Here is a 27,211-nt window from a genome sequence, read left to right on the forward strand (position 1 = left end):
CCATGATGATGTTGGTGATGGCTCAAAAGGATTGACCACTAATCTAAAATCTGGTTAAAAGCAATCTGAAAAAGTTTTCATTGAACTTTTTACTTTATTACTGTATGTAGAATCTATTTGAGTTTTGTAAAGGCAAAGAAGGAAAAGTCAGAGAGATGGACAAGATAGAACCTGATTGGCTAACCGTTAGCTACTAAAAATGCGAATTCCTACAAGCAAAAATAGCTCATTCTTAGTTAAGAATACAAAGTCTTAGCATTCTCAGTTTAGAATTAGCTAAGCTTCAGCTAAAAATGCTAATTTTTTTTAGCTAATTAGCTAAGAATTAGCTAAGAATTTGAATTGTTAGCAGCTAACAGCTAGCTTCTAAGAAAACAGAAGAGCTTTTAATGTTTTCTCTAGTTAATCTAAAATATTTACTGTGACAAATTAATGCTTATTCTTTTAAACACAGTTGGAGATTTATAAAGCTTTATATTTAGCTTTTGGAAGCAGCGCTAAGTTCTCTGCATGAATTTCATATGAAATATGCATAACAACCTCAGTCTCTGGGTGTATCAATCCTGAAACACTCATATTGTCTTCCAAGCAGTTTGTAATATAAAACCTTCTATTCGTTAAAATAAAATGTTCTCATAAATTTGGGTAAAATCGTTTCTCAATCTCTTGAACCCAATAAAACATGCATCGTCTCGTCCCGTGAAGAAGATGTCATTACCAAATAGATCATTACCATTATTATTGGTTCACAAAACACAGACAACCGTCTATCAAGAACATTGTGCACCATGTTAGAACAGCTACTGTGGAAGCATAACCAAACACTCGTAAAAATATCGGACTTTCTCACATTCAAATAAAGTCACAAACTATAGCCGATTCAAAAAAAAAAAAATTCCTACTTACTTTTGATTGCCCCGGTAAAGTGTGGATATTATCATAAAAGAAATCAGTTTATTGGCAGTAACGGGAGCAAGTTGGCACACATCGGTCTAGTTAACACGGTGGTGGATCACAGCAGACTGGCATAAATCTGGGAAAGAGGCAACATCATCAGTGCTAATTGGAGTAGTTACTTCACCACAGGCTGCTGGAGGAATATCCCAGAATCGCTGTAAAGATACTGTAAACCACGCCTCGGGACATTCCTAATCAAAGGATTTTCTTTGGCAACACAAAGAATCAGTCTTCAAAAAACAATGCTTGCTTGTTCTTACTGTTGAATCATAATGCTTGAAGAAGGTTTGCTTGTAGGTTACCTTCTCTGTGTGAAGTATGAGCATAGAAAGTTGTGGTCTAGACTGTTAGGTTATATGTCTTTTGGCAGTGAAGTGCTGACAGGATGGTTTAATTACTACGTTCATATAAAGTTTCCAACTTGTAGCAAAAAGAATAACAGAATTTTCAGCATCCAGGTGATTTTTCTGGGTTATTTGTTGAAATGTTCAGTTCAAAACCGTATCATCCAACTAGTCAAAGGTCCAACAAGCTAACCAACGAGTCACAAAACTAACCAAACAAACTGGACAACCAATAAAACGCTTAACCAACTAATCAGCCCACCACCCAGCCAAGAAGTCAAAGAACCAATAACTGAGCAATTAATCAACCAACCATCAGATAACCAATCAACCAGGAATCCTAAGGTCCTAGTTAAAGACAACAATTAGGCCAAGTGTGTTTCAGTGTTTTTACAGGTTGTATATTTGAAACTCAAAGATTAGTTCCTGGTTCCTTTGATTACACCTAACCTCACCTGAAGTAGACGCACTTATCACAATAAAACAAGCTTCAATGTGTTAAGATAAATAGATGAATAATTGGCAATCTCCTGATAATGGCATTAAAGAATAATTTGAATGTTTCCAGAAGGAAGTGTGGAGGACGGTTCTTACTAACCCAAAATCTCAAAGGGTTTAGAGATGTTGGGTTTGTGACCAACACATCACCGTTTAACCTCTGAACTAAAGGCGGCCAGCGTGGTTAACTTCTCCAGATGCAGCTTTAAATTAAGAACCAGCTGTTTATTAAACTCAGTAAATATTCAGCAGCGGTGAATATTAAGACAAAACTTTTCCTTTCCCTCTAGTCATAGATTGATTGACTTGCAGTTTGTTTTTTTCCCGGAACAAATCTATGTTTCTGTTGGATTTTACCATCCATTATTTGACTTATTTTTGTCATGTTCAAGCTTGACTTAACTATGAATCTTAGCTTTTGGTTGTTCATCCTAAGCATGTGAAGGCAGTCGCCCCAAACAAATTAGCGATGGATGACTGCTTTCAGAGCAGAAGCAAGTCTAAACCAGCGATCCTACCAAGGAACTATATTTTATTAAGATTGATTCATCACCACTCAGTGCTAAAAAAAAAAGGCAAATCAATGGAATTTAAATTCAAAATGTTACATCTCCAACTGCATGTCACTTCTTACAGGAAACATGGTAGCCACATTTCCAAATGCTACTGATGTCACAAGTTTACTCTTGATGCCTATGGAGTCAATATGTAATACCCTTTTTTTAAATTTTATTTAGAAACCCCAAAATGCACTTAAATTCATGGTCTCAACAGTATTGTGGCAGATTATTGTACAGATCTGAAAGTCTGGATTCTCACAACCATTAAGATGAAGCAGATCAACTTTTGGAAGAAGTTTTGTTTGAAAGTAATAGAAATAGGATAAGTTCTGAATTATCAACGATTCCTATCGAAATCAGAACATGAACATGCTAATGCTAGTCTTCAACTTCAGGAAACTACGGTGAAACATCATTGTAAGTAAGCAAAAGTTGTATCTACTGAGAATCCTAGCTGCATTAGGAGGATAAAGCTTTAGACAAAAATAAAAAAAACAAAAACTAAACAGATTTCAACAACATCTTAATTGTTGCGAGAACCCAGATTTTCAGCGTCGTCAAGGAGTTCTATCAAAACAGAGGCTTGACATTCCAACAACAGCCAACAAAATCACCAGGAGTGAGACGTTTATTTAAAGACACTGTAACCTGTACGAGTCAAAGTCTGATGTATCTTTGAGGACAAATTTTAAAGCTGTGCATGTTTTTGATGAAGTATTCTTAGAACATCTAAGGTAGGTAAGTTAAGATAACACATTGTTTAGCTTTCTTAGGCTTAAGTTTAGCTTAACTTCCTTAGCTAAGCTTTATAGGAAGGACTAAACTCACAAGAGTATTAAGTGACTTAGATCAGTATTAGGAACAAAAAATTTATTATTTCCAGACATTCCTAGTCTGCAGCTGTTGGAAATCTTTCCGTATTACAACGGATTAGATTTATGTAATAGACTGAGCAAACCTGAACCGAGTCTGACTGTACTGAACTGAAATAAATGTTACTAAGATAAATCAGATTGAGTTTCAAAATGTGATTTGAATTATTTAAATGAGTAATTCAGTTAAATATTTTTGAATCTACGAATCTACATATTTTAGTTACAACCGTAACTCAAATCTGTTTTATCTTTATTTACGTATTTCTAAATGCTAAATATAGCTGATCTGTGATTTCAATAGAAACGACAGACTTATAAACTTAAAAATAAAAGGTGAATGACTGATAGCAACTTTTATACACGAGTTTGGCTGCCTATTAGAAAACCTTGGTAGGAAGCTGAAGGTTTAGCTACGGTTACTTCTGTTGGGGATAAATCTCTCTTGATGAGGCTGGATTTAATGGTTAAAGTCACATACACTTTGATTTTTAGTCAATGACATGTTACAAAGCATTGCTGACGAGAAATAAGTTAGTAGCCATCATAGCACACATAAAGAGCCGATGATAGAAATGGCTGGTCTTATCCAACTGAGGCAATATTGTAAAAAGTGTCACATTTCAAACTTTTGAACCCAAAATAGATATTAGACCAGTAATGAAACCCATGTGTGTTCTGTACGGCCCTAGTCAATATTAATTATCATCAAACAATAACATTATACAGACACACAGCTTTGACCCTCTTGTTGGAGTTTAACTTTCCTTGGGGGGTCTCCACTGGAAGTTGTTGCATCAGGAGAACCACAGCTGTACCATTCCGAGGCCGTGAGAGGGATGATGGCGTTGCCACGGAGAACCTGGTAGCAACCCCCACCTGCCCGTCCACCCGCCCACCCCCAGTCATGGTCATTTACAGGCTTAGCACTGTGAAGCAGCGTGCCAAACCCGGCAAATCCTCCAGAGGGATTTTCACCCTGCCATGTCTGAGCCCGATCCCTGCTGTCCGATTGACTCCAGATGTTTCTGCACATATAAGCCACATCCAGGTCAGTCTGCAGGGTGATCTCCAGCCAAGCATATGCCCCCACAAATACTAATTCTTCCAACAAAGACAGAATATTAAAAAAAGAATAAAAACCCTGTGAAACACTGTATGAGTCAGAAGTAATAACCCTAATCATCTGTCCACATGTGTAATTTCAAAATTGGCAGCACCCCTGATGGTCCCATGTAATTTGGAAGTTATTTACAAGTAGCCACATTCATATATTACTGGAAAATGTTGCCATAGCAACCGACTGACAACAGCTCCACTAGTGTATCAGAATTCGACATAAAAAAAAAACACGCAAACAATCCCCACACAAAGAACAAAACATTCTGTCCTTTCGCAGTATCAGGTTTCGGGCTTGATGTTTGTTTTGCGATTTTTAATAAGTGATATCTGAACACAGCAGTGGCTGATTAGCTCATTTAAAACACCTGCTCTATTGATTTCTGGTCAGAGAGATCAATTCATGTAGTATATTTCAGCACCAAGGCAGTTAATTGTGCTTTACATAACAAAAAACAGCATACAATTGTTTGTTTGAACAAACATTATATTTTGATGACAGCCATCACCAAAATCATACACATCAAATACGGTGGTCAATGTTTCATTTCCTATGGTCACCTTTTTTTTTTTCCCCCAAATGAACCAAAACACCAAATTCTGCAGCACATCTACATCTTAAGATTGTCAAAGTCAAGCTAGCGTAACTGACCAATCTCCCTCTCCGCCATTTTTTTATTAATACTTTTTACTGACTTGTGAAATGTGATACATTTGAACCTTGTTATCTAGTTATAGTATTGACCATAGCAAAACATTGCCTTCCTTTTTCATATCACACGCACATTTAAAATTTAGTGTGTTAGGTTGACAACTTCACAGCTAAAACCAATGATGGTCGCCGGTGGAATCTTGTGTGTGTGATGTCACGTTGCAACGTGTCCATAACAGAAACAAAATCTGAAAGGGGGCAGAATGGTACCATATAACATATTTATTATTACAGTTACATGACTATAATATTTGTTTTTAACATTTTTATACTAGTCTTTAGCAAAAATATAGCTGGAACACCAACATAATTTACTATTACTTTTGAAATAAACACACCAGTTGCACAGAATATTATCTTTTTTCAGCAGTTCTGAAGAGTAGAGCTGGGAGTTGATATGACTTTCTTAATCAGTTGGTATATTTGTTTTGGTAGAGTCAACCACTTAACACACACACACGCCCACCCCCACACACCCACACACACAGTCATGTTTTCATCACTTGTGGGGACTTCACATTGACTTCCATTAATTTCTACAACCTAACCCTTACCCTATTCCTAACCATCACATACCTAACTCTTACCTTAACCTTTACCCTAAACCTAACAACACAGACCTAACCACTAACCCAAAAACAACAATTTCACAAGAAAATGTCCCCACAAGGAGCAATGGTCCCCTTAATCTCTCATTGTAGACAGAAATAGGTTCCCATAAGAATATGAAAACCTGGTACACACACACCCCTACACGCCCACACGCACACCCACACTTTCCTATAGCTTGCCAAATGTAACGTATGTGATGTGTGATAAGTTGTTCATATTTTCACACCTTAACTGCTGATGTTTTAGTGATTTGAAATATTTACAAACAGATGAAGTCTCATTTGAAAGCCAGGGAAAAGCCTTGTTTTACTCAGCTGGTTGCCAACATGTGGGGGAGGGGAAGCATAGCTCTCCACTGTGCTACATAGAGCTTAACGAAAACCCCCAAAATTCTGTTACATTCCCCAGTACGTCTTTAAAAAAAAGACTGAGATACATTTTTGAAATGTCAACTTTTTTAAACATTGATGCGTCTTGATACCCGTAACCGGCACATGCCTTCTTTTGTCCATATGGTCAGCGTAGTTAGGAGTATACAGTACGTCTATGTATATAAGACCCACAGAGGGTCTACCAGTAAAAACATTCTACGTTGTAACTCTACATTATTTTTGTCCTATGCTGTAAATTTCCCCTTGCTGTACAGTCTATTGCTTCCTATTTTTATTATTTTATTTTATTTTTTTACTTTTATAAGAATCTGAATGTTTCCATAAATCTGTCAGGGCACATTTACCGTAACTAAAATGCTAGTTGCGCTAACCCTAAAGCACCAATCATAAACATTGACTCTGCGAGTGCTAAAGCGCTACACCAACACAGCATGAAGCAGAAGCTAATGCTGAAGGACTAACTTGAATAAAAGTTATATTTGCCTTTGAAAAACTACAAATCTCAAGTAAAAATGAATTTTGAGATAATGTACATGTTCTATCATGCCCCTAGATATTGTATTCATATTATTAAATTATTAAATGTTATTTCTTCAAGTAATGGAGGGTAAAAAAAAAAGAGAGAACATGAGAGGAAACAGAACTGCTGTGTAAACGGCCTTCTTTTGCTTCCAAATAACAGCTTGAATACGTGCTTGCTACTTGAAGGATTTTGAGAAGTCGATGTCAAACTTTATTCAACTGATAGTTTACAAAACAGCCAAGTAAATAAGCACTTTAGAAAAATGTAACCAGAGGAAACTAAGGGCAGTAAATATTTTCAAAGATAGCAAAAGTGTTAGCACTAAACAAAAAATGAGTTCTGCTTATTAGCACATTAGCAGGCATGTGCCTCCCACTCTATTCTATTCTATTCAGTTCTATTCTGATCACAGTTTGTGTGTTTTTGAATTTATATATACTGTATATACTGTACGTACAGTATATATACAGTATATATATATATATATATATATATATATATATATATATATATATATATATATATATATATAAACACTGCCAGAGTTGCCACAGTGGTGATCTTGGTTAGAATATTAGAAATTCATTCAATGGATCTATTTTACTATTTAAAATCCATTTTCTAAGTAAAGGCTCAACTAAAGGTAAGTGGACATTTTTGTTTCAGATGAGAGAAATGATTTCGCAGGGTGTCCAAAACATCAGCCATCTGAATGAATCGATTTTTCATACACATGAGACCATAATGAGACTCATACTGATTTGAAATGTAAGTTTTCCCATCAAAGCCTCAATAAAAATTACAGCATTTTGTTGTCAAAACTTGATCTGTAATTGACAATACGTTTCATCCGAGCGAATACGACACCCCTAAGTGTACATGGATGAGCCTGCTAAGGCGCGTAGCTCACCCTGCCACCTCCACCTCTCACCAGCCCGTCTTTGAACCCCACAGGGTGTCAGGGTGAGTGCAGGGAAGGGCAGAATTCCAGTCATAACAGTGAATTACCCTGTGAATGTTTCGCAGCCCTGAGCCAGGTGACTCATTGGCATTCACGGCTGATTATCTCCTCAGAAAAAAATAAAATAAAATAAAAAAAAACGGGTTTGTGCCCGTGCATGTGTTGACGCAGAAAGAAAGTGGCTTCGTTTCGGTTTTTGTGCGCCTCAGAGACGGAGGGGAGAAAGTGAATCCACAGCTTATGCAAAGGGACGTTTCTGAGAAGGTTCAGGTCAAAGTGTAACGCGTGAGGACGGAATGTTCATCCGTCCACACACACACCTACAGGTACATTTCCTTCACCTATGTCAAAACTCACACCTTGGAGTAAGAGTGGTCTGACTTTAAAAAGGAGGCAGAAGACCAATTTCCTGTTGACTCTAAACACTGCAAACCGTAATGAGACTCATACGGATTCAGTTACAGTGTCATTTTTAACCAGAGATGATGACAAAAAATTACAAAAGGGGACAATTTAATGCAGAATTGCATCAACTCATATTCCGTCGCTTTCAAACATTAGATTGTGTAACAGTGAGTTTATGGGAACGTCTGCCTTGGACAGAGTTTGGACTTTATAGCTGCTTTCTGTCCATCAGCAGGTTCACCCATTAGCAGAAACCAATGCTAAGTTAGCATAAATAAGCACATATTCATACTGTAAATGTTTCAGACAAGACTAATGGATGTCAGACTGCTTTTTTCTCTACTAGTGATTTATAATTTGACCTTATAAATCACATTTTTACTTTGGAAAAGTCTGAAACTGCCCGTGGAGTTGAACGATTTCACCTTTCAGGATTAAAAGAAAACCCAAGAACAATTTTCTAATAAGAAACATAAAGTGACACCATTAAAAAAAACAACATACTGCTCTACGCATAACGTTTACAAAAGTCCACCATATTCAGTTGAAGTAATTTTTAATGCAGTATAAGAAACTTTTTTTTTTTTATTTCTCTGACATTGAACATTTTATGTCTTATGTCTGTCTTAGTTTTACAAAAAGTCTTTCTATTTGGTAAATACCACAATAATAATAATAATAATAGAAATTTTAAAAAGATAATTCTTTCTTTAAAGTCTGACAGCCATAAAGAAAAAGGAGATTTCAGCCTACCAGAATTATTCCAAGATTGCATCAGCGACTCAGACAGGAGGTAAAAGTTTGTGTTCCTGATTCAACAATAAGAATTAGACTGGGTTATTATAAAACAGTTCCGTGGCGAACGGGTGTGTGTGTGTGTGTGGGGGGGGGGATTTATCATGCTGTGTGGGGGTTTTTCTGCAGGAATTTCACAATGTAGTAGGAGTCTATCATGACTCCTACTACATTTCACAAAGTAGTAGGAGTCATGACAAATAAAAAAAAGAAAACTAAGACATATCAAAATAATGAAGTAGCATCTCAAAACATCTAGAATGTAAAGCTTTGGTGCAAATGGGTCTTCTACCCCTAAAACATACAGATAAATGAGCGACAAAAAGGTTTCAGGACAACAAAGTCAATGTTTCTGGGAGTCCCTGATGTCAGGGCGAGAAGCTGACTCAGCTAAAGCAGCTCTGTCTTGAGGAATGAGACAAAATTCCAGCAAACTACAGAAACCAAAGAAGAAAAAACCCGCAAGGAAAGGAAACGCAAAACGTCTGAGCTGGTTGATACGTTTTAAAGGCAATTCTGACAAATATACAGACGTGTGTAAACTTCTGAGTTTAAGGAAACTTAAAGAAAATTCTCAAAAGTTTCTGTATTACTCTTTCATTATTCTGGTAATTAACAAGTAATAAGAATCCAAACTGAACCAAACCAGGAAACATTTATTCTGATTTAGTGTTGGACAGTGAAAAAAAAAAGAGGTTGTTTTTTTCCCCACTGTGTTGAGAGGATAGGAAAATATCGGATATCGACATTGACCCAAATGTTCACATCGGTTCATCCATAGCTTTGTGAACCTTTACTGTCTTTACTTTGAACAAAAATCTGAAATTGCTGCTGATGAAATGACTCAATTACCATTGATAACAGAAATAATAACTATTTATACCTGTTCTGTTATTTAGATTTTGAGTAACACACTAGCTGTCAACTATTGTGCACAATGTTGTATTTTACCAACACTCAGATTATATTAAACTGGTTAATTTGTCAGATTATTTGTTAGGGTAGCTGGCCTGCAATCTGCTGCTTTACAGTAATGCCAATTGTAGAGGAATGGGTGTAGTAGTCACTGTAGTACCCAAACTGGCCAGTAGGAGTCACATCATGTTGTCAATCTGTGATGTATCCTACATGCTTTGAAAATCACCTGAAAACTTTAATATTAAATGACGTTAACACTGCACTGGTTTTTTTATGCAACAGCAAATAGCAAAGCTATAATCTGAAAAGCAATATTGTGATGTAATGATACGTGGTTAAGATCGTCTCTATTCATATTAAAACACAGAAACGCTCTTTCTTGTAAAAGTCAATTCTCAATCAGTCAATCAGGTTTGGGAAAATTTTGGTACCACATCTGTGTAGAAACGCAGGTGTCGTGCGTTCCCATCTACAAATTGAGTCGGTCCGAAACCTCGAACCTCAGTCAGTCATTCAGGTTAGATAATATCGTCATTGTACAGAACGCCGCATCATCCCCCATACAAGTTAAATCATTTTCTGGTCCTTTATTCTCCATGGATTAAGACTGTCATTCTGGGAAGAAACACTCCCAGCTTCAGGTTTGTGTTCATTAGCAGTGACAGTTGCTTTTAAGTGGCCAAGTGAAGCAAAACTGTGAATACAAAATCCATCTGTCACAGAACCAGACATGCTGGTTAGCTAATAGCCCAAGAGAGTTTAGTCACTTTTTTTTTTTTTTTTGTTAGATATGTCAGGAAAATTTGGAGCCGGTCAGAGATGATCGGAGGATGGATGGAACTAAAAACAGGGAAGACAGAAGGAAAACCTGTTAGAGGTCGAAGAAGAATTGAGCCTGGGGCAGATATTCACCTTCCAGCCGCAAAACAACCCCAAACATTCCTGGTGATGTTGTCTGAACTTGAGCTATTCTGCACAGAGAGCTGGGGGGGAAAATCAGGATCTAGATTTGCAAAGCTGGTAGCAACACAAACAGAACTGCTGCTGAAATTTCAGTAAAAGCTCAGAGGATTACTTGACGTAGGTAAAAAGTTCCTGGGCAAAATGCGAGCCCCCCAAATTACCCCCCCGCCCCCCGCAACCCCCCCCAAAAACTTCAGGAGTTTGAATAGTTTTGCAATTACTTTCTGTGCTAACAGCATCCGGATCCTCGACTGTCACTTTCCAAATGTCTCTTCTGAAGCTCTGGATCTCGAATTCCCACTTTGTCAGCGCTGCCAAGTTGGACACAGATCCTTGTTTCTTAAGGAGTTGTTTTTTTTTTTCCCCAAGCACACAGTTTACATGTGCTACAGAGAGAATCAGGAATAGGTTACTACCCCTCGACAGCGTGAAAGAGATCATCATAACATAGCACAGCGCGGGAGAAAACATATTTCAGCTGTCGCACTTCAAACAGAGATGGCGATCTCAGAAGTGAAAGCAGCTGCGGGATTGTTTGTGTGGCGATGCGAGCTGGGAGTCTGTTCACACTCAAGCTGAGAGTGATTGCCACAGTTTGGTCTATTGGATAAGCAAACACGGTGGTTATTGGTTTAGTCCTTGGGTGAAAGAGAGGAAGTAACAGAAAAGCGAAGGCCCTTAATCCACGTTTTTCTTCTCCAAACAGGCCGGACAGACGCAGTATGGCTGGTTGGGGTAACGTTTCCGCCTGGGTTTCTTTAGGTACAAAGGAGAGGAGGCCTGTGTTACCTTGATGTGGTTCTCTTTGTACTCTACATCTGACAGAGAGCACCATGACTGACACCCCACACACCTACGCTGATCAGTGGTAAGGGTCTCCCCTTCTGGCTGGCCTCTTTTTGAAATGGATCTTCTGCTTCTTTTGATGTTTCTCAACCCCTTTGATTTGCAGTCACATCTAGACAAATCTTAGATTACGTCCCACAATCCCCCCCTCCCAACTCCATCCCCACCCATTGCGCCCATTTCCAGCCGAGCCTCCTGGTGGGAGCGCAAACAAACACGGAGCTCAGGAGCAAGTTTGACGATCGGGGAATGTCCTATCTGCAAACTCGGTAAGATGGGGTAAATGGATTGCCAGCAAAGGTTGTGCGAGGTAGAAGAGGGACAGAGCAGTAATAGTTTACCAAACAAAATCAGACAAAGAGATCAGGGGAGCTAATCCAGCATCAAGCCTAATACAATCACTGAAGCAGGAATAGACTGCAGGGCTCAGCAGAGGCTTTGGCTTGTGTGTGTGTGTGGAGCGTTCCACCATCCTGGACGCACACACACCACTCACAAAACTCACAAATGGCTGTAAAACCAAAAAACACCATTATGTTTTACTTGAATCATGGTAAACTGGAGTTCTTGATTGATATATATTGCTACTTCTTGAGAAAACTAAGATTTCACTAGGATTATTTTGCATTGTTACAAGCCGTGGATATTGACAATGTTACTCTTAACTAAAGAAGTTTCTCTATGGCTCATTGTCATAAACAGGAAACGTCTCATCTGTCAGAACAACAGGTCTACTTTAATCATTGATATTGAAAGTTTTTCTACACCAAGATGACAATCAGAAATGTGGAATGTGTGGAACTTCGTCTGTCATCCATCTCATGTCATTTGGTTTGTAGAACACATGTCCATGTCCATGACTGGTTCAGTCACGAAGGAGCTCTGTGGCTGCCTGTTCAGTGAATAACTGCTCAAGAATCAAGGCAATGCCAGCAACACGCCCTAAATTTGCATGTTACGCAGAGTTTCTTCCTGTTTATCTTTCTGAACTAAGCAACACTTTCCCCAACAACACGATCTGACAGAGTGACGTCTTCTGGTTCGCCGCGTTGCCAGATCGATTTCTGCAGAGAGAAACAAAGAGCCCACCAGCATCTGCTCTGCTCTGCTCTGGTGTTTGGTAGGTGGTCTGACGTTGGGAGACCCAGCAGGGTCTGTGGCCGCTGATGGTCCTGACTAATTCACATAGCAGATCTGGGACGAGGCCACACTCCACCACCGACTAAGGAGGATTGTGGTCTTACGCACAACTCAATCTGTATTCTCTTGTGATTGTGATCTTGCTAATCTCTAGAAAATCCTGCTGTCTCTCGTGCCAACTTGCAATAGGGGTTAATGGAGGCAGAGCGGGTTACTGCACCCACCTCCTCCACCGCCCCCGGGGCAAACAAGCAAGTTGGGCAAGAGCCATAAAGTCAAACAGAACGTTACGTAGACACTAAATGCAAAACCGAAGATGCACCTGTTTGGCATATTACTGTTAAATTCTGTTCAAGAGCAAATGAGTCAGTCGCATGACGTGTCAATGCTTTATAGACGGCACACTGTTTACAATCCTCCCTCAAGCAAAGGATGCACCACATTTCCTCACACAAGACAACAACCTAGATTGACAATACACTGACATTTTTATACAAGACATTATTGAAGCCTGTCTGTGAATTTGTCTGTAATTCATGGAGCTATAAAGAGTGTGCAAAATATAATAAAATTATGGTCTAGCTTTGCGTGCTGTGCTTGTAAAACTAGTCTAGGTAATTTATATGAATTTGTTTATCTATCAAATCTTTGTTTTCCTGAATAAAATTGGCTTTGCCCTTTCAATAAGGGGCAATAAACGAGACATAATATGCCAGAGTTAGCCATGAAGGCTTTCATCTGCCGTCCCTCAAGGTACAATCAATTTAAAGATAAATTTACATTCTTACAAAATAAGAAAATAGAAATAATGATAAATAAAAAGCATTTTTTTAATGTAAAAAGAACATATCAAGTTACAAATTCAAAAAGAATAAAAAGGCATAAAGCACTTTATTTTTTGTGTACAAACAATACACAAAAAATAAAATCAAAATCAAAATCACATGATCGCATGTGACCTGATTTGCACGCTGCGCTGGAACAGCTGGCGGCGTCAAGACAGAGCTGCTTCCAGAGTTCATCTCATGTTAGCTGAATTATCAACAAGTCCTATCAAAATGCAAAGAAGCCATACCAGCATTCGCCTGGCACTTAAAAATACTACTCCTTGTGAACACAATGTCGGCGGGAGCACGTGCCGAGTCAGATTTAATTTCATGTTAAACACATACTGAGTATCAGAACGAAAACAATACTGATGATCAAATCCCAGGTTTTTTACAGTCAACATTAAAACATCCATGTTTGAATTTGCACAAACACAGTAATCTCCTCTCTTAATTGCTGCGATTTGGTTGCATGTATGAAAGCTGACATTGAGATCATGCTGCATCCACATGATCCCTTATTCAATTTACAACAAACCCAAATGTTCTAATCTTTTTTCTTATTAGCCTCTCCCTGTCCATAAAACAAAATGCCAAATGTTTGCTTAATGGAGACATGTCAATTTTGAAAAAACTCAATACAGTAAAAAATGAAAAAGTTTAGGATGAGGTCGTTCTCTAATTGGTGCATCTTGAAAAAACTGCAGTGGAAACACTTTTATCACATTACATGAGTCAGGCGATCAACATGATTCAGTTGCGGATCTTCATCACTTCTCTCATGTCCCATCCTCACTCACACCGTTCTGCTGTCACTCATGTGACATTCAACGAGGAGGCCCACCTAAGCCGAGTGTACTTGGTGGAGCTGGAGAGGCAAGTTGGGAGAAAAAAAAAAATTAGCACCACTGTGGAAAATTACAACAGCAGAGCTTGTATTGTACAGTAGTAGAAACCCCCCCCCAATGGGCATTCCTTTCAGCTTTTAGCAATTAATGAATCCCTGGAGAACAGGGCTCGCCGCACCAGTCTGCACAATAAGTTCAAACGTTACAGTGAAATATAATCCAAGACGGCGTTGAAGGACAAGAAGACTACATGCGACTGTGCGTTGCTCCACCCTAAAAGGTTCCAGTGAAACAAACACATTACCAACACTAATCCACATCACATGGCCGGAGACGTAGCTCCTCATTTGGTCTTTGTCAAACGAGGTACAAACAAGAAAGTCGAAAAAATGACCGGCTTTGCTTTCTAGTTCCCCAAATAACTCAAAGCAGAGAAAGTAAATCCAATAACTGAACTAAGAGATTCAGGAATTAAAAAAAATAATTGGTGTGCAAGCTTCTATCATTGGTGCGTTTTTATACAGGATGAAGCAATTAGACAGCAAATATTCCCCGCTAAGCTATGAAGTGTAAAGCGCTCCCAAAAACAAGACTCTACTCGTCTGACAAGAGTCTGATTTGAGGATTTATGATTAGATTGAGCTGCATGAAAATGTTTGAGCTGCAACGCAGTTATTATCTCGGGTCATCGAAGGTGTAAAAACCAGCGAGTTTCGGGACACAAGCTGCCTTTCCGTTGATCATAAAAGATGCGCAAATTGGAATTCCAAAAATAAAATGTTTGCTTAATGGAGACACGTCAATTTTGAAAAAACTCGATACGGTAAAAAATGAAAAAGTTTAGGATGAGGTCGTTCTCTAATTGGTGCATCTTGAAAAACTGCAGTGGAAACACTTTTATCACATTACACGAGTGAGGCGATCGACAACCGGATGTTACTACTGGCGGAAATGTCAAAGAAGACAACAGGAAGTAGTTGGAGGATGATGGTGCTGCTGCGTGTTTTTTAATGACGTATTGCGTGTCACACTTATTCACATGTGATTTTAACTGTGTTTCTTATTTACTGGAAACACTGCCATTTCAAAATTGTGTTTTTTTCTGACATTAGGGAAATATCGGCAAAGTTTTGGGCACATTTGTAATGGAACCTCAGCTGCTGTAAGCTCTTCTTACCAACTAAGTTGCAAGATTTTCATGTCTGAGTTTAAGCTTACACACGTACAGGAAGAAGATGGGAAAGGATTTGTTTGAGCCATATAGAGAATAAACGGGTGAAGAAAGGATGTTTAATTGCCTTTCCTCCGCATTTCTTACAAAATAAACACAAATGACTAAATGCTTTGTCAGTTCGTTAATAGTTGATGCTTTGCCTGGATTTCCAGTGTCGCTCTTACTGAAACCTCAACAAAACGTTTAGGCTGCAAAGAAAACAAGGCACCTGGAAGGAAAACGCCTCGGGTTAAAGAAATGTTAAAAAAATCCTAAGAAGGACCATTTATGGTAAAAGCAATATTAAGGTTTGTGTTTTGAACTTGACTTTTAGCTGGTTATTCATCTGTGCAGTTAAGCAGTGAGAATAAATTAGTTGGGTTTTTTTTTTGCTCCCGCAAAAAAATTCTAAATTTTCAGTTCAAGTTACTGCTAGACAATGGCTACGGCCACAACTGACTTGTGATTAAAAAACATTTTAAGTTGTCTTAATAAGTATTAGGCAAAGAAAAAAAACCTTTATTGCGTTGAAACATCATTAGTTGAATTCAAGCGTCGTCACTGTGCCATAGATTCATTAAAAACTGCTGAATATGCCACGTTTACAGATCATAAACAACTTCTTGAAAAACCAATTTGTTTAATTGGTCATTAAACTTTTCTAACTTCTTTCACAAGCTATCTGCGCTGCGGCGCTAGTTTGTACATAAGCAGAAAGAAATCGAAATGTAGCTTCAGCTGTGTGTTGTTGTTTTTTCTTCATATTTTAATACGCCTCTATAGCATTTCCACATCAAAACCTAATTTTCACATTTAAGTCACTCTGTTGTAATTCCCTGAATATGTCAGCATTGATTTGGTTTGTGGTTTATTGGTCTATAGTGATCAATCAACAGATCTGAAGGACATTAAGTCAATCAGCAGCGCCAGCATTTCAAAAAGGAAAGCTAAAAATGACACAACTAACACATTTAAAAGTCCTACATGTTTTCCGAGGCTAAATGTTTCATATTAGCCAGAGATTTTCACAGATAGGTGAGATTTATGATTGATCTCGACATTAAAACGACGTAGAATGCGCAAATTAAATGAGCTACGTGCTACACTTCCAATTCAATTTAGTTTACTTCCATTGCAGGAAGTCCCATCGTTTCCAACGTTCGACCGAGTCACATTGATTAATGCCGTCAAATTTCTGCTTTTCAGAGGAAACGAAGTAAAATTCAGAGAGTGAAGACATTTTTAACTTGACTTCTTGTCGTAATCTTCTCAAAATGATGCTGTTATGTTTTTCTTTTGGCGGCAAAAAAATACAACATGTAGCTGTAATGGCTTCCCCAAACTTTTGTTTGGAGTAAAAAAAAAACAAGAAAAAGTTATTGCTGGAAAATTTGTAAAATATTGGTTGAAACCAGCGATGGACCTGCGGGTATGTACATTCCTTCAGTGTTACGGATTTAACTAGTCACACTGTTACATACATTAGATAAAAGGCTTCCTGTGGGATGGACTGCATCCCATAAATCTCACTCCCTTTTCTTGCTCCATCGTCAGAATGATGTTAAATCTTGACACGAAACCCATTTCAGAGTCGCTCTCCGTGACTCTAAGCGCCCGGGGTTCTTTTTGTCTCGGATGTTTTTGTAAAACAAATGTTAAGACATTCACTTGAAGCCCACTGTACCGAACTGTTGATAATGTGGAGAAACAGTTGTGTTTTGTCCCAATTCACCAAAACCTAAACCGATTATGGTTTAAATTAACCCTAACCCTTAAAGATTCTTCCTGTTTTTGTTTTGTTTTGCCTTTTGATTATCAAACTAATTTTAAAACCACTTCAGTCAGTTACTTCAGTATCTTGACTGATCCATAAAGAAGCTGTAACACATCAGCATCGGGTTAAGGGAGTGATTACTTTTTATTTTACATAGAGATACGTTAGTTTGGATGGCATTTTTCACTTAATTAATAAAATCACAGCTTGGAAATTACAGTCCATCCTTGACATTAACATTTGTCTTGCTAAACAAACAACAAAAAAAGAGAAAACAGAGGTAAATACTTATTGACATAACTTTATCTAATTTAATGTTAAATGGCGAGTGACATCGTCGTGGTGATCAAAACCTACAACGGTGTATTACCGCAAACATTTTCCAATTTCAAAGTTTTTTCTAAAGAATTTCTGAAATGAATCTCAAAATTTCAGAGTTATTTTGCACAAATTTGTGACTTTTCAAACAGTGACATTTCTTTTTATATATTTTTTGTACCCCGCCAGGGGGTCTTTTTTGTGGACTCTAGTGTCCCTTATTTTTTGAAAGTAGGCAGACAGGAAAGGGGGAAGACATGCTGCAAATGTCGCCGGGTCTGGGAGTCGAACCCGCGACGGCCGCGTCGAGGACTCAAGACCTCCAAACATGCGTCGCGCTAACCGCTACGCCACCTCGGCATACCCAAACGATGACATTTCTAAGTGTTTTCTAGAAAATTTGTGAGATTAACCTAAAAAATGTCAGCGTTTCTTGGCAGAAATTTGCTCCTCTTTTTCTATTTACAACAACCTAAACATGCCGTTGTAAAGACCAAGACGTCTCACCGCAAAAACTAAAATCAGCCGGGCAACCCACCACACCAGTTTTCTGTTCTGTTTCCCTCCAGGTGCAGATTCAAGCCAGGATTAGTATTATGTTAGCGTTAAGGTCAAACCAAATGTGCGGACAAGTGTGGCGGGTTGGATTTGTGCTGGGTGAGCCTCAGAACATGTCTAAAAGCAGCAGGTTTCGCCTCCGGGTCATCTGAACATCTGCCGGCTCAATTATCAAAGGTGGGTCCATCAGTCTAACGCATGTGTCACGCCGAGGTGTCTCCTTCTGAGGAGATAATGAGGTGGGACTTCCTGGGCCGCATGTGAGTCCGTCTGCAGTCTGTTAGCACGGTGCTTTAACTCAAAGGAAACTGAAATACCTTAGATATAGAATGTCATGTGTTGCCGCGGTGAGGGGTCAGCTGGGTGAAACATCAGCAGGAAGCCAGCAGGTTGGAGGAGCGAAAGGGCAAAACGGGAAACTTCTGGCCACAAACGGCACCTTTCTTATTGGGTCGGTATTAGATGGGCTAAAAAAAGATAGCATATCTACTGTGGCCCTGAAGTGCAAACCACATCAACAAATCACTCAACACAAGTAAAAATTGAAAAACACAACATATTAAAAAACACAACATTGGCTAAGATCAAGAACAAGTTAAAAAAACACGACAAAATTAGGTGGGAACTACTACAAATTAGGGAAACACAACATTCTTAATTTGTAGCCGTTGCTCATCTACAAATTAAGTTAAATTGTAGTTGATGTTTATGAACAACTACAAATTAAAACAATCACAGTCTGTTGGAGCATCGTCAAAAATGATGTTGTCCAATCAGCAATCTCTTTGATTTCCCACTGGGAAAATTTACATTTTGCTACTGCTGTTGTGTTTTTGAACATATGGTTGTGTTTTTCTATTTTATAGCTGTGTGCAGTGACTTGTTGATGTAGTTTGAACATCAGGGCCACCGTACATGTCAGTTGGTTTAGATTTTTTTTGTTTTTTGTACCATCTGCAGATTAAAAGTCGTAGTTGTGATTGCTTTATGGTCAATAGACTGAATTTCAACAGTTCCTTTCCAGTCATACAGACTGACCACTCAAAGCGCTTTACAGTGCCGTGCTTCACACACCACATACGTAATATGGGGTCAACTGCCTTGCCCAAGGGCACACCAACAGGAGAAATCTGGAAATGAACCTACAACCTTCCGATTGCAAGAGGACAACTTAGCCACATTCTCCAACTGCCTAAACATGAGCAATTGAGTTTTTTCAGTAGGGATTCATCCCATAACAAGTCTAATTCTCAACAAGACTCTATATATCCTTGTAACCTGCATTTGCATGGCGTGATAAATTGGGTTATGTTGGAATTCAGGCCAGGAATTGGCTGTATCAGGGTCAATTACTTTATGCAGAGGTCAAGAGTACAACAGAGAGTGGTTGGATGTAAATGGAGTCGGAAAACCAGGGAAGGTTTAGGTCCGGACGGCGGGTTTAAGGGATCACATGTTCCCTGTCTGTTGTGTCACTGGGAAAGTGTGAGAAAAAGACAAACAGGGAGACTTTTGGTCGTTGCAGTGCTGATGATCCCAGACTGGCTGCACAGAGCTGCGTCCGATCACACTTCCACTCATCCACATCCTCGCAGTATGTTTTGTTCTTACTAGTCATAAGAATGTGCAGCGCATAAACACTCCGCTAAATGTGTAAACCATCCCACAGCAGCCGGGACCGTCAGACTGCAAAGCATACAGTATAGGCGGAAAGAGCGAGCAGTAGGGGAAGTGTCGAGAACATGCCGGGAATTTCACCTCCGACTTCCGCAACACTTAGGAAAGCGTAAAAGATCGGGTCAGAAAGCCTTAAAGCTCCGTCATAATTTAGGCTCTTGACCTTACGTCACATTAACACAAATCTTTGTATTGTTTTAAAATACTCGAGTCCCACTTGACTTTATTATTAAGAGCCGCTGGCGTTCTGAAAAGCAAAGGCAGCTGACAAGAAACAGGGCTGAGTGCTTTCAGAGGAGAGATGGCTGAAGCCCTGCAGAGCAGCAGGAAGGTCCTCAGGTTTGCTTAGACTTAGACTTTGTCATTTTTCTGTCAAATGTGATTTTGGCAAAAAAATGTTAACATTTTTTGCATTGTTTTAAATGAGAAGGTCATTGTTACACACTACAACCGACAGCGATCGTCATAGTAACACTCATATACTTCTATGGAAGTAATAATAATTTCATCTAAAAGCGGCAGCTGTGTAAGGGTTTATAAATACGGCTTACATGTGAGCCACTATAAAAGTTAAACTGACATTTTCTTTTTTTTTTACCCCTCCAGGGGGTCTTTTGTGGGCTCTAGTGTCCCTTATGTGACAGTAGGCTGACAGGAAACGGGGAAGGAGAGGGGGGAAGACATGCGGCAAATGTCGTCGGGTTCGGGAGTCGAACCCGCGACGGCCACGTCGAGGACTCAAGGCCTCCAAATACGGGTCGCGTTAACTGCTACGCCACCACGGCACGCCCCTTAAACTGACATTTTCTAATAAACATCTTTGGTTTCCGACTTATTTGACTAGGTGTTAGCATGAATGCTAATCAGCTAAGGAAGTGAGTTATCTGTTGCAGTGGAAATATTTACCACTCACAAGTACGACATTCCCATTTTCCAAATATCTAATCTGATCAATCAATATGAACAGTGACATTTAAGCTCTTTAAAATATAAAAATAAAAATGTTTGTCCAGTCTGACTGATTGTAACGTTTCTCCTCGTCTTTTTTTCTTTGTGTAGATTTTTGGAAGGGATTTAATGAAGGAAGAAATATAGCAAAGAGTAGCGGCACAAAATTAGTGACTTTTCCGATTTCACAGCCCACACTTGGCTTCACCTCAACAGTTCATGCATCCATCTTCTTCCAACACATTCTCATTTCGTTCCTTTATTTTCATACCTGTACATTTATAACCCTGTATTTAAGTCGTGGTGTATTAGAAAACAAATTGATGGACTGATGAATTCTCATTTCATTCAGTCGCTCTAAACTGAATCATTCCTTCTTCTGTCTGTCTGTTCTGACCAGAGTGAACCGGACCTGACCTCCAGCTATATCCCAGACCTCACTGACCATTACTCCCTTGTATCATGTCCATCAGGCTAACCCTGTTTGAAGCTGGGACTTCAGAGCGCTCGCCCCAATTGGCTGCTTAAACCGCTGCTTAAAGGGGACTTCCCCACCGAATGAGGTCAAAAATCTTTGAAAGAGATCCGATTTTCCTGTCATGATCAGCGATCAGCTCAAACCGCTTCGCCTCGTCTTCAGACGTTTTCCTCGCAAATGTCTGGACGCGGGGGTCACGACCTCGTGCAAGTAAACGCCGCTCATTAGAGGACGTGATCAGCGGGCGGAATGCGCCGCACGCTGACCCGGTCGGACGTGGGGCGGGCTTCCGTCACACCCGAACATTTCCACAGCACCTTAAACAAAGACAAAGCTTCAAAGCCCAACCACACGATAACAAATACGTCCATTACTGTAAAGTTCAGAGTCTGACATCGGCTCTTCTGAGAACGAGTTTGCACTGCTCTTGATCTTTGACCTTTGACCTCCTGGCACAATCAGTTTGAAAAGTTACACCTTCTTTTTTTCTCTCTCTCTTTTTTCCGACTGAAGGATTTACAGCCTCATAGTGCCTTGGTAAAGTATTCACACCCTAAAACCACAAACGCCGGCACATTTGATTCAGACTGCGTAATTGTGAAGCGGAAAGAAAATGATCGCTTTTATTTTTTTATTATTGTTGTTATTTAAAGAAAACTTTAAAAGTGCGGCATGCTTTTGTATTCAGCCCCCTTAACTCTGATGTTTAAATCAGACAGAAGAGGATTGATTGGTGAAATAGTCGATCTTCTTGATGACACTCAGGAGTGGCTGCATCATGCTGCGGGAATCATTTCCTCGAATTAGATTGGTGTTAATAGTAAGTGAGCCATTAATCAATATTTCATGTATATTCGCTGGATGATTTTAATTATATCTGACAAACTGTGGTGTTCATCACTTGTTTCATAATTGGTGATGTTTTGATGATGTGAAGCACTTTGAGCTGCTTTGTTGCTGAAAGGTGACATGCATACAAGCCTGACTTGACTTTTCCTGCTGAAGAAGCGCGAGCCCACAGCATGATGCAGCCACCGCCGTGTGTGTTTCTATCACCCATCATCAAACACAGGTTCTTATCCAGAGGAGGCTGAATGCCAGCACATGCTGCAGTTGCTCAGGTTCCCATTTGTTAAAAATGTGAGCATGTTCTCACTGGCTGTTTCCATTGTTTAGTAATTTGACATTTTGAAAATAAATTTGCTTAATAAAAAACAAGGCAATTAAAAAAAAAAAACAACTTTATTCAAGAAAAAGTTTGGGTTCTAGGGTGAGGTGGGGTTTTTTTTTTTCTTTCTTTTTCTTTTTGCTGTATGGAAATTGATTTAAAACTGGAACGGAAACGCTTGAGTCACATGACCAACAACCGGACGTCATCACAGGCCCATATAGCTTTTTAATTACTTGTAGCCTGAACAAACTTATTAATGTAAACGCAACTTATGTTTACATTACTTGTGCGAAACTTTATTTATTTATTTTTTTGTTACATTCGCGGAATATTGACGAAGTTTAGCGACCATTTGTAACAGAAACGCAGCTCCATGTTCCTCTATTACATAAAATGTCAACAATACAACACTAATGTCCGCGTTGCGCTTCAATCACCTCCCATTAGCTCCACCCTCGTCGTATTGACTCCCCATTTTGTTTTCCTTCCATCTGTTTATCTAAGTGACTCCCACGGTGCTTCAGGTACACAGTGCCTCCCTCTCTCTCTCCCTCTCTCTCTCTCTCTCTTTGCGCCAGACGGAAGCCATTACCGGATTCAAGTGTTCATAAAGTTACATTATTGTTTTTCTTCCAAGTCAACTCCATTCGAGGCATCTGCAGCAGCAGGAAGGCTCCCGACAAAGGGCCCCACAGCGCCCACTCAGCCGCACATACTGCAGATTGGGGATGAAACTGAGGTGGGGGGGGGAATAAAAAAAAAAAAACTGTTCCAACTTTCACTTATTTTAGACCGTTTTTATTGTTCCGGTCATGTCCCACTTGCTCCACATCGCTGAACTCCCCCAGAGAACGTTCAGTCGGATCATTTCTGAGCGGGACTCTTCTGCATTCACCAAACAATTATGCACACATGCGGTAGGAGGCGGCGCGGCTGAGGAGGGGGACAAATAACCCCCCCTCCATTGAAGACATAGCCCGCCTTTGTTTTGGGTCTCATCTGTTACAGCTCAGCTTTCACACCTACAAACAGGCGCACTGGGGGCCCCCGCAATTAGCGCGTGGGGAGCCCGAAAGGCGCAAGTTGAACCGCTTTGGTGCGCGCTCCCTGCAGCACCTGCCTTCCGACTGCTTAAGACTTTTAAGAACTGTTGCTGACATTCATGTGCATGTGTCGGTGTGTGTGCGTGTGTGTTTGGAAATACCCATCCCTTTTGTCTACCTGCGCACAGTCAGAGAGGCGAGTACAATGAGTGCGTCCACGCTGCGCTGCCTTCAGGGAAGCGCACGGCGCGCGTCTCACGTTCTGCTCCGTTTTCCTACTGGAACTCAACTGTGACCTGCAGAAATGAGCGGGTCTGCCCGTTTCTGAAGGGACTAAAATGTAAAATGTGACTTTAGAGCGAAATATACAGTCTCTGAAACTTTTTCAGCTTAAAAGGGGGGGAAAAAAAGCTCCAAATCTGCCTAAAACGCAAAGAGCGCGTCTTTGGAAACTTTGGAAACGGAGCTGATGGGAGGATTCGGTTCATTTTCTCTGTTTCTACTGGATCAAATTTCTGTCTTGAAAGTAAGAAAAAAAGAAGAAGAACTTTGTGCACAGGAAAAAGCACCACAATTGAGGGTCGGAGGGGATGGAGAGAAAAAGTGCTCCTACCGTAATAAAGGTAACCATAGCATCGGCGGGTTAGTATCCAACAGAGTCGACATGAAGCTGATTAATTCTCACACAGAAGCTTTTGGCGAAAACTTCCCACTTTCTGAGGACTGCCGCCTATCAGTGCGCCACACTGGATCTGTGCGGGAGAGGAGAGGCTCTGGGTGTGCGCAACTCTCTCTCTCTCTCTCTCTCTCTGCCTCCCTCTCTCTCTCTCTCTCTTTAAGGACAGATGGCTGTTGGCGCAGGAGAGTCTCGCTTGCATGCAGCTCTGGCCGTTGTGTCACTGGAGAGCCTGCTGACATGAATTAGGACACCGAATTAGAAACGTGTGTTTGGAGTGAGGGCGTGCGTATCGGATGAAACCAAAAGTCACGCACGTGACCTTTTATCTATTTATTTTTTTTTGTATCGCAAAAGGTGAAAAGTTCAAAGTTTCGAGAAACAACAACGAAAATACAACACACACCTTACGGCTAACGAGCTTTTCCAGAGCGACTGGCTGCAGGGGCGATCAGAGATCGTTGGAGGCCCCGAGCTGTGACTTATGGGAGGCCACCAACAGAGACTTACAAAAAAGTAGTGCAGTACACACACACACACACATGCAAAATAACATTTTGCACCACTTTGTGTTGGCTCGTAACACAAAGTTGGGCTCTTCCTGATCAGAACCGATGTACCACATGTATCTGCAGGACTCTTTGCTTTTCTTGCTGCTTTATGGATTCATGATGGACGTGTTTGTTTACTTATTGTCACACAGACTCGCTGTATTGTTTCTGAACATAGAGAACATCTAGTGTTCCTTTTTCCGTCTCATCTGAGAAATACGTTTCCAGCCTCCTACCTGGTTAACAAAAGGGTTTCTTTTTTGTAAATATACTGTAATGCCTTTGAAAGTCCTCTGTAGATGCACAATGCGTGCAGTATTACTAATTCATGATGCAGGATGTTAGGCATTCGTGTTGCTTGTGATGGGGATACTTGATGACGTTTTCTCTTTTTAAACCCTTTCAGAAAAATAATAATAAATAACAAAAGCAGAACGACACAAACAGACCTTTAACTCTTCTGGTAACTTTGGAATCAGTAGAAAATATTCAGTTAGTTGCAGATTTCTGCTTCTGCCACCAGATGTCACTGTGTCAAATACATCAAGCTTTTAAAGGGACAGTATTATATGTTTTCCAGGCAAATAGTGCCATTTTATGGAACAATCAAGTAATTTTGTTGACCTCAGTTACTGTAAAAATGCTACAAGTAACAAATATGACTAATGACATTTGACTTTGTAATTTTGTAATTTAATGCCTTGGGCCGCTGTCTCTTTAAGAAGCTCCCACTCTTGCCGAAACTCCGCCTTGAGGAAGTCGTCACAACATGGCTCCTCTGTTAACCCTTTACCAACGTTTTTACCAGCTTAGCTCTGAGAAGTAGCTCACACAATGAGCTCAGCAGATGAGCAGCTCCACCAGGTGTTTGCTAATTGCTGCTGGCTAGTCTGAAGGAGCCGAGTGACGGAGGAGTGCGTTGTGAGGCAGAAGGTTGGAAACGGCAGCTCCGAGGAGGAGCTGCGTCTCGAAGGCGGGGCTAGGTTCAACCAGGCGTTTTACACAACTGAATGGTTGCCATAAAGATTAACGTATTTAAAAAAAAAAAAAAAAAACATTCATGAAGGAATCAAAGCAATTCTCCAGATTCGTTTTTGATGAGGGAATAATATAATGTAAAACCAAAAAAAAGAGTCTATTATATATAATACCGCCCCTTTAAATGAGAGTTTTAAACTTTAACTATAAGCTGTACATCTGCTTACACTCAGACACTTTTACTTGACACACTTTTTTTTCCCCGAGAATTATTGCCACTCTATTTCTTTTCCCTGCGTATGACTAAGCATTAGTCATACATCACAAGACGTCCCTTAATGTAGCACTGTAAATGTTTTATCATTACAATGCTAACATTTTTAGCTAGCAGGTCCTGGAGGCTCCTTCACAAGACATGAGAACCGCGTTACTGCCCCGAACCGAATGGGAAGTCATTAAATATGGAAGAGGAGGGGACGTTTTAGTGGGACGGAGCTGGGAAAGGAGATGAATATCTAAAAAATGAACAGGAGATGAAAGAACATGCTGAAAAGGGAAGATTAATATTAATAGCGCTCATAATTCTGTTAGAAATTAAACTGCTAACTTCAGGAGACAAGAGTTTGGGATACATCGAATGCACACAATGTGATGTTCATCCATCAAAAGCAACGAGAGTTAAGGAGACAGACCTGCGTCAAACTCTGGTACCATCAACGATGTAATGTCCATTCATGTGTCTGTGGAGAAACCAGGTCTAAACCAATCAATGCCAACAACGCAGTGACCATCTGATGGGGACTCAATGGCTTTATGACGGTTTCACATTTCCACGTTGATGGTTGATGTCGCTTTAAGGTCTTTACCTGGTTAAGACAGCTGGCCATCAGTAGTGTTTCAACATTTTGAACTCTTTATATGTGCTGCTGTGGCTGATGTAAAGCAAATCTTTTCTATTGATTTACAACTAATGAAGTTATGATCCAATAATTCCGATGGTTGTTGTCAATATGCCGAGTGAGTGTTGTAATTAGCCGTGGTTGGAGTTTGAGACGGTGTTAGGGTTCAGGCTGTACCTATAATAATCTGTGGCTGTGTTTCCATTCACCACATAACTGCACAATTTGACGTTTTGAAAACGCATTTGCTTAATCTCCATGGCAACCACTCAGCTGTGCAACGTTCCTGCCTTCTTGACGCAGCTCCTCCTCTGAGCTCTGAGTTTCCAAGCTTCTGCCTCACAGAGCAGCTCCTCCCCCGCTCGACTCCTTCAGACTAGCCAGCAGCAGTTAGCAGACAGCTGGTGGAAACGGAGCATCTGCTGAGTTTACCACAAGAGCTTCTTCTCAGTGAAATGCTGGTTAAAGCGTTTTTAAGTGGTCAGTAGAAGAGTGATGTTGTGATGACTTCCTGAAGGCGGAGCTTCAGAAAGAGCAGGCGTTTTTTAAAGAGACAGAGGCCCAATATCAAGATGTTAAATTACTACGTCAAATTTCTTTTAAAGGATTTCTGAAACATGCATGAAAGAATCAAA

The 27,211-nt window shown here is 40.0% G+C and overlaps 1 protein-coding gene across 1 annotated transcript in view; it reads right to left on the minus strand.

Annotated features, from left to right (window-relative positions):
* The window catches only part of ntf3 (neurotrophin 3), a 42,461-nt gene extending 18,123 nt beyond the window's left edge, over positions 1-24,338 (minus strand). The window contains exon 1 of the mRNA XM_032589610.1: positions 24,086-24,338. Within this exon, the coding sequence (XP_032445501.1) occupies positions 24,086-24,103 (18 nt within the window). The 5' untranslated portion in view covers positions 24,104-24,338. The remainder of the gene's footprint in view (positions 1-24,085) is intronic.
* Positions 24,339-27,211: the final 2,873 nt, after the last annotated feature.

The sequence above is a fragment of the Xiphophorus hellerii genome, chromosome 17 (genome assembly GCF_003331165.1).
Source record: "Xiphophorus hellerii strain 12219 chromosome 17, Xiphophorus_hellerii-4.1, whole genome shotgun sequence".
NCBI classification, from domain to species: Eukaryota; Metazoa; Chordata; class Actinopteri; order Cyprinodontiformes; family Poeciliidae; genus Xiphophorus; species Xiphophorus hellerii.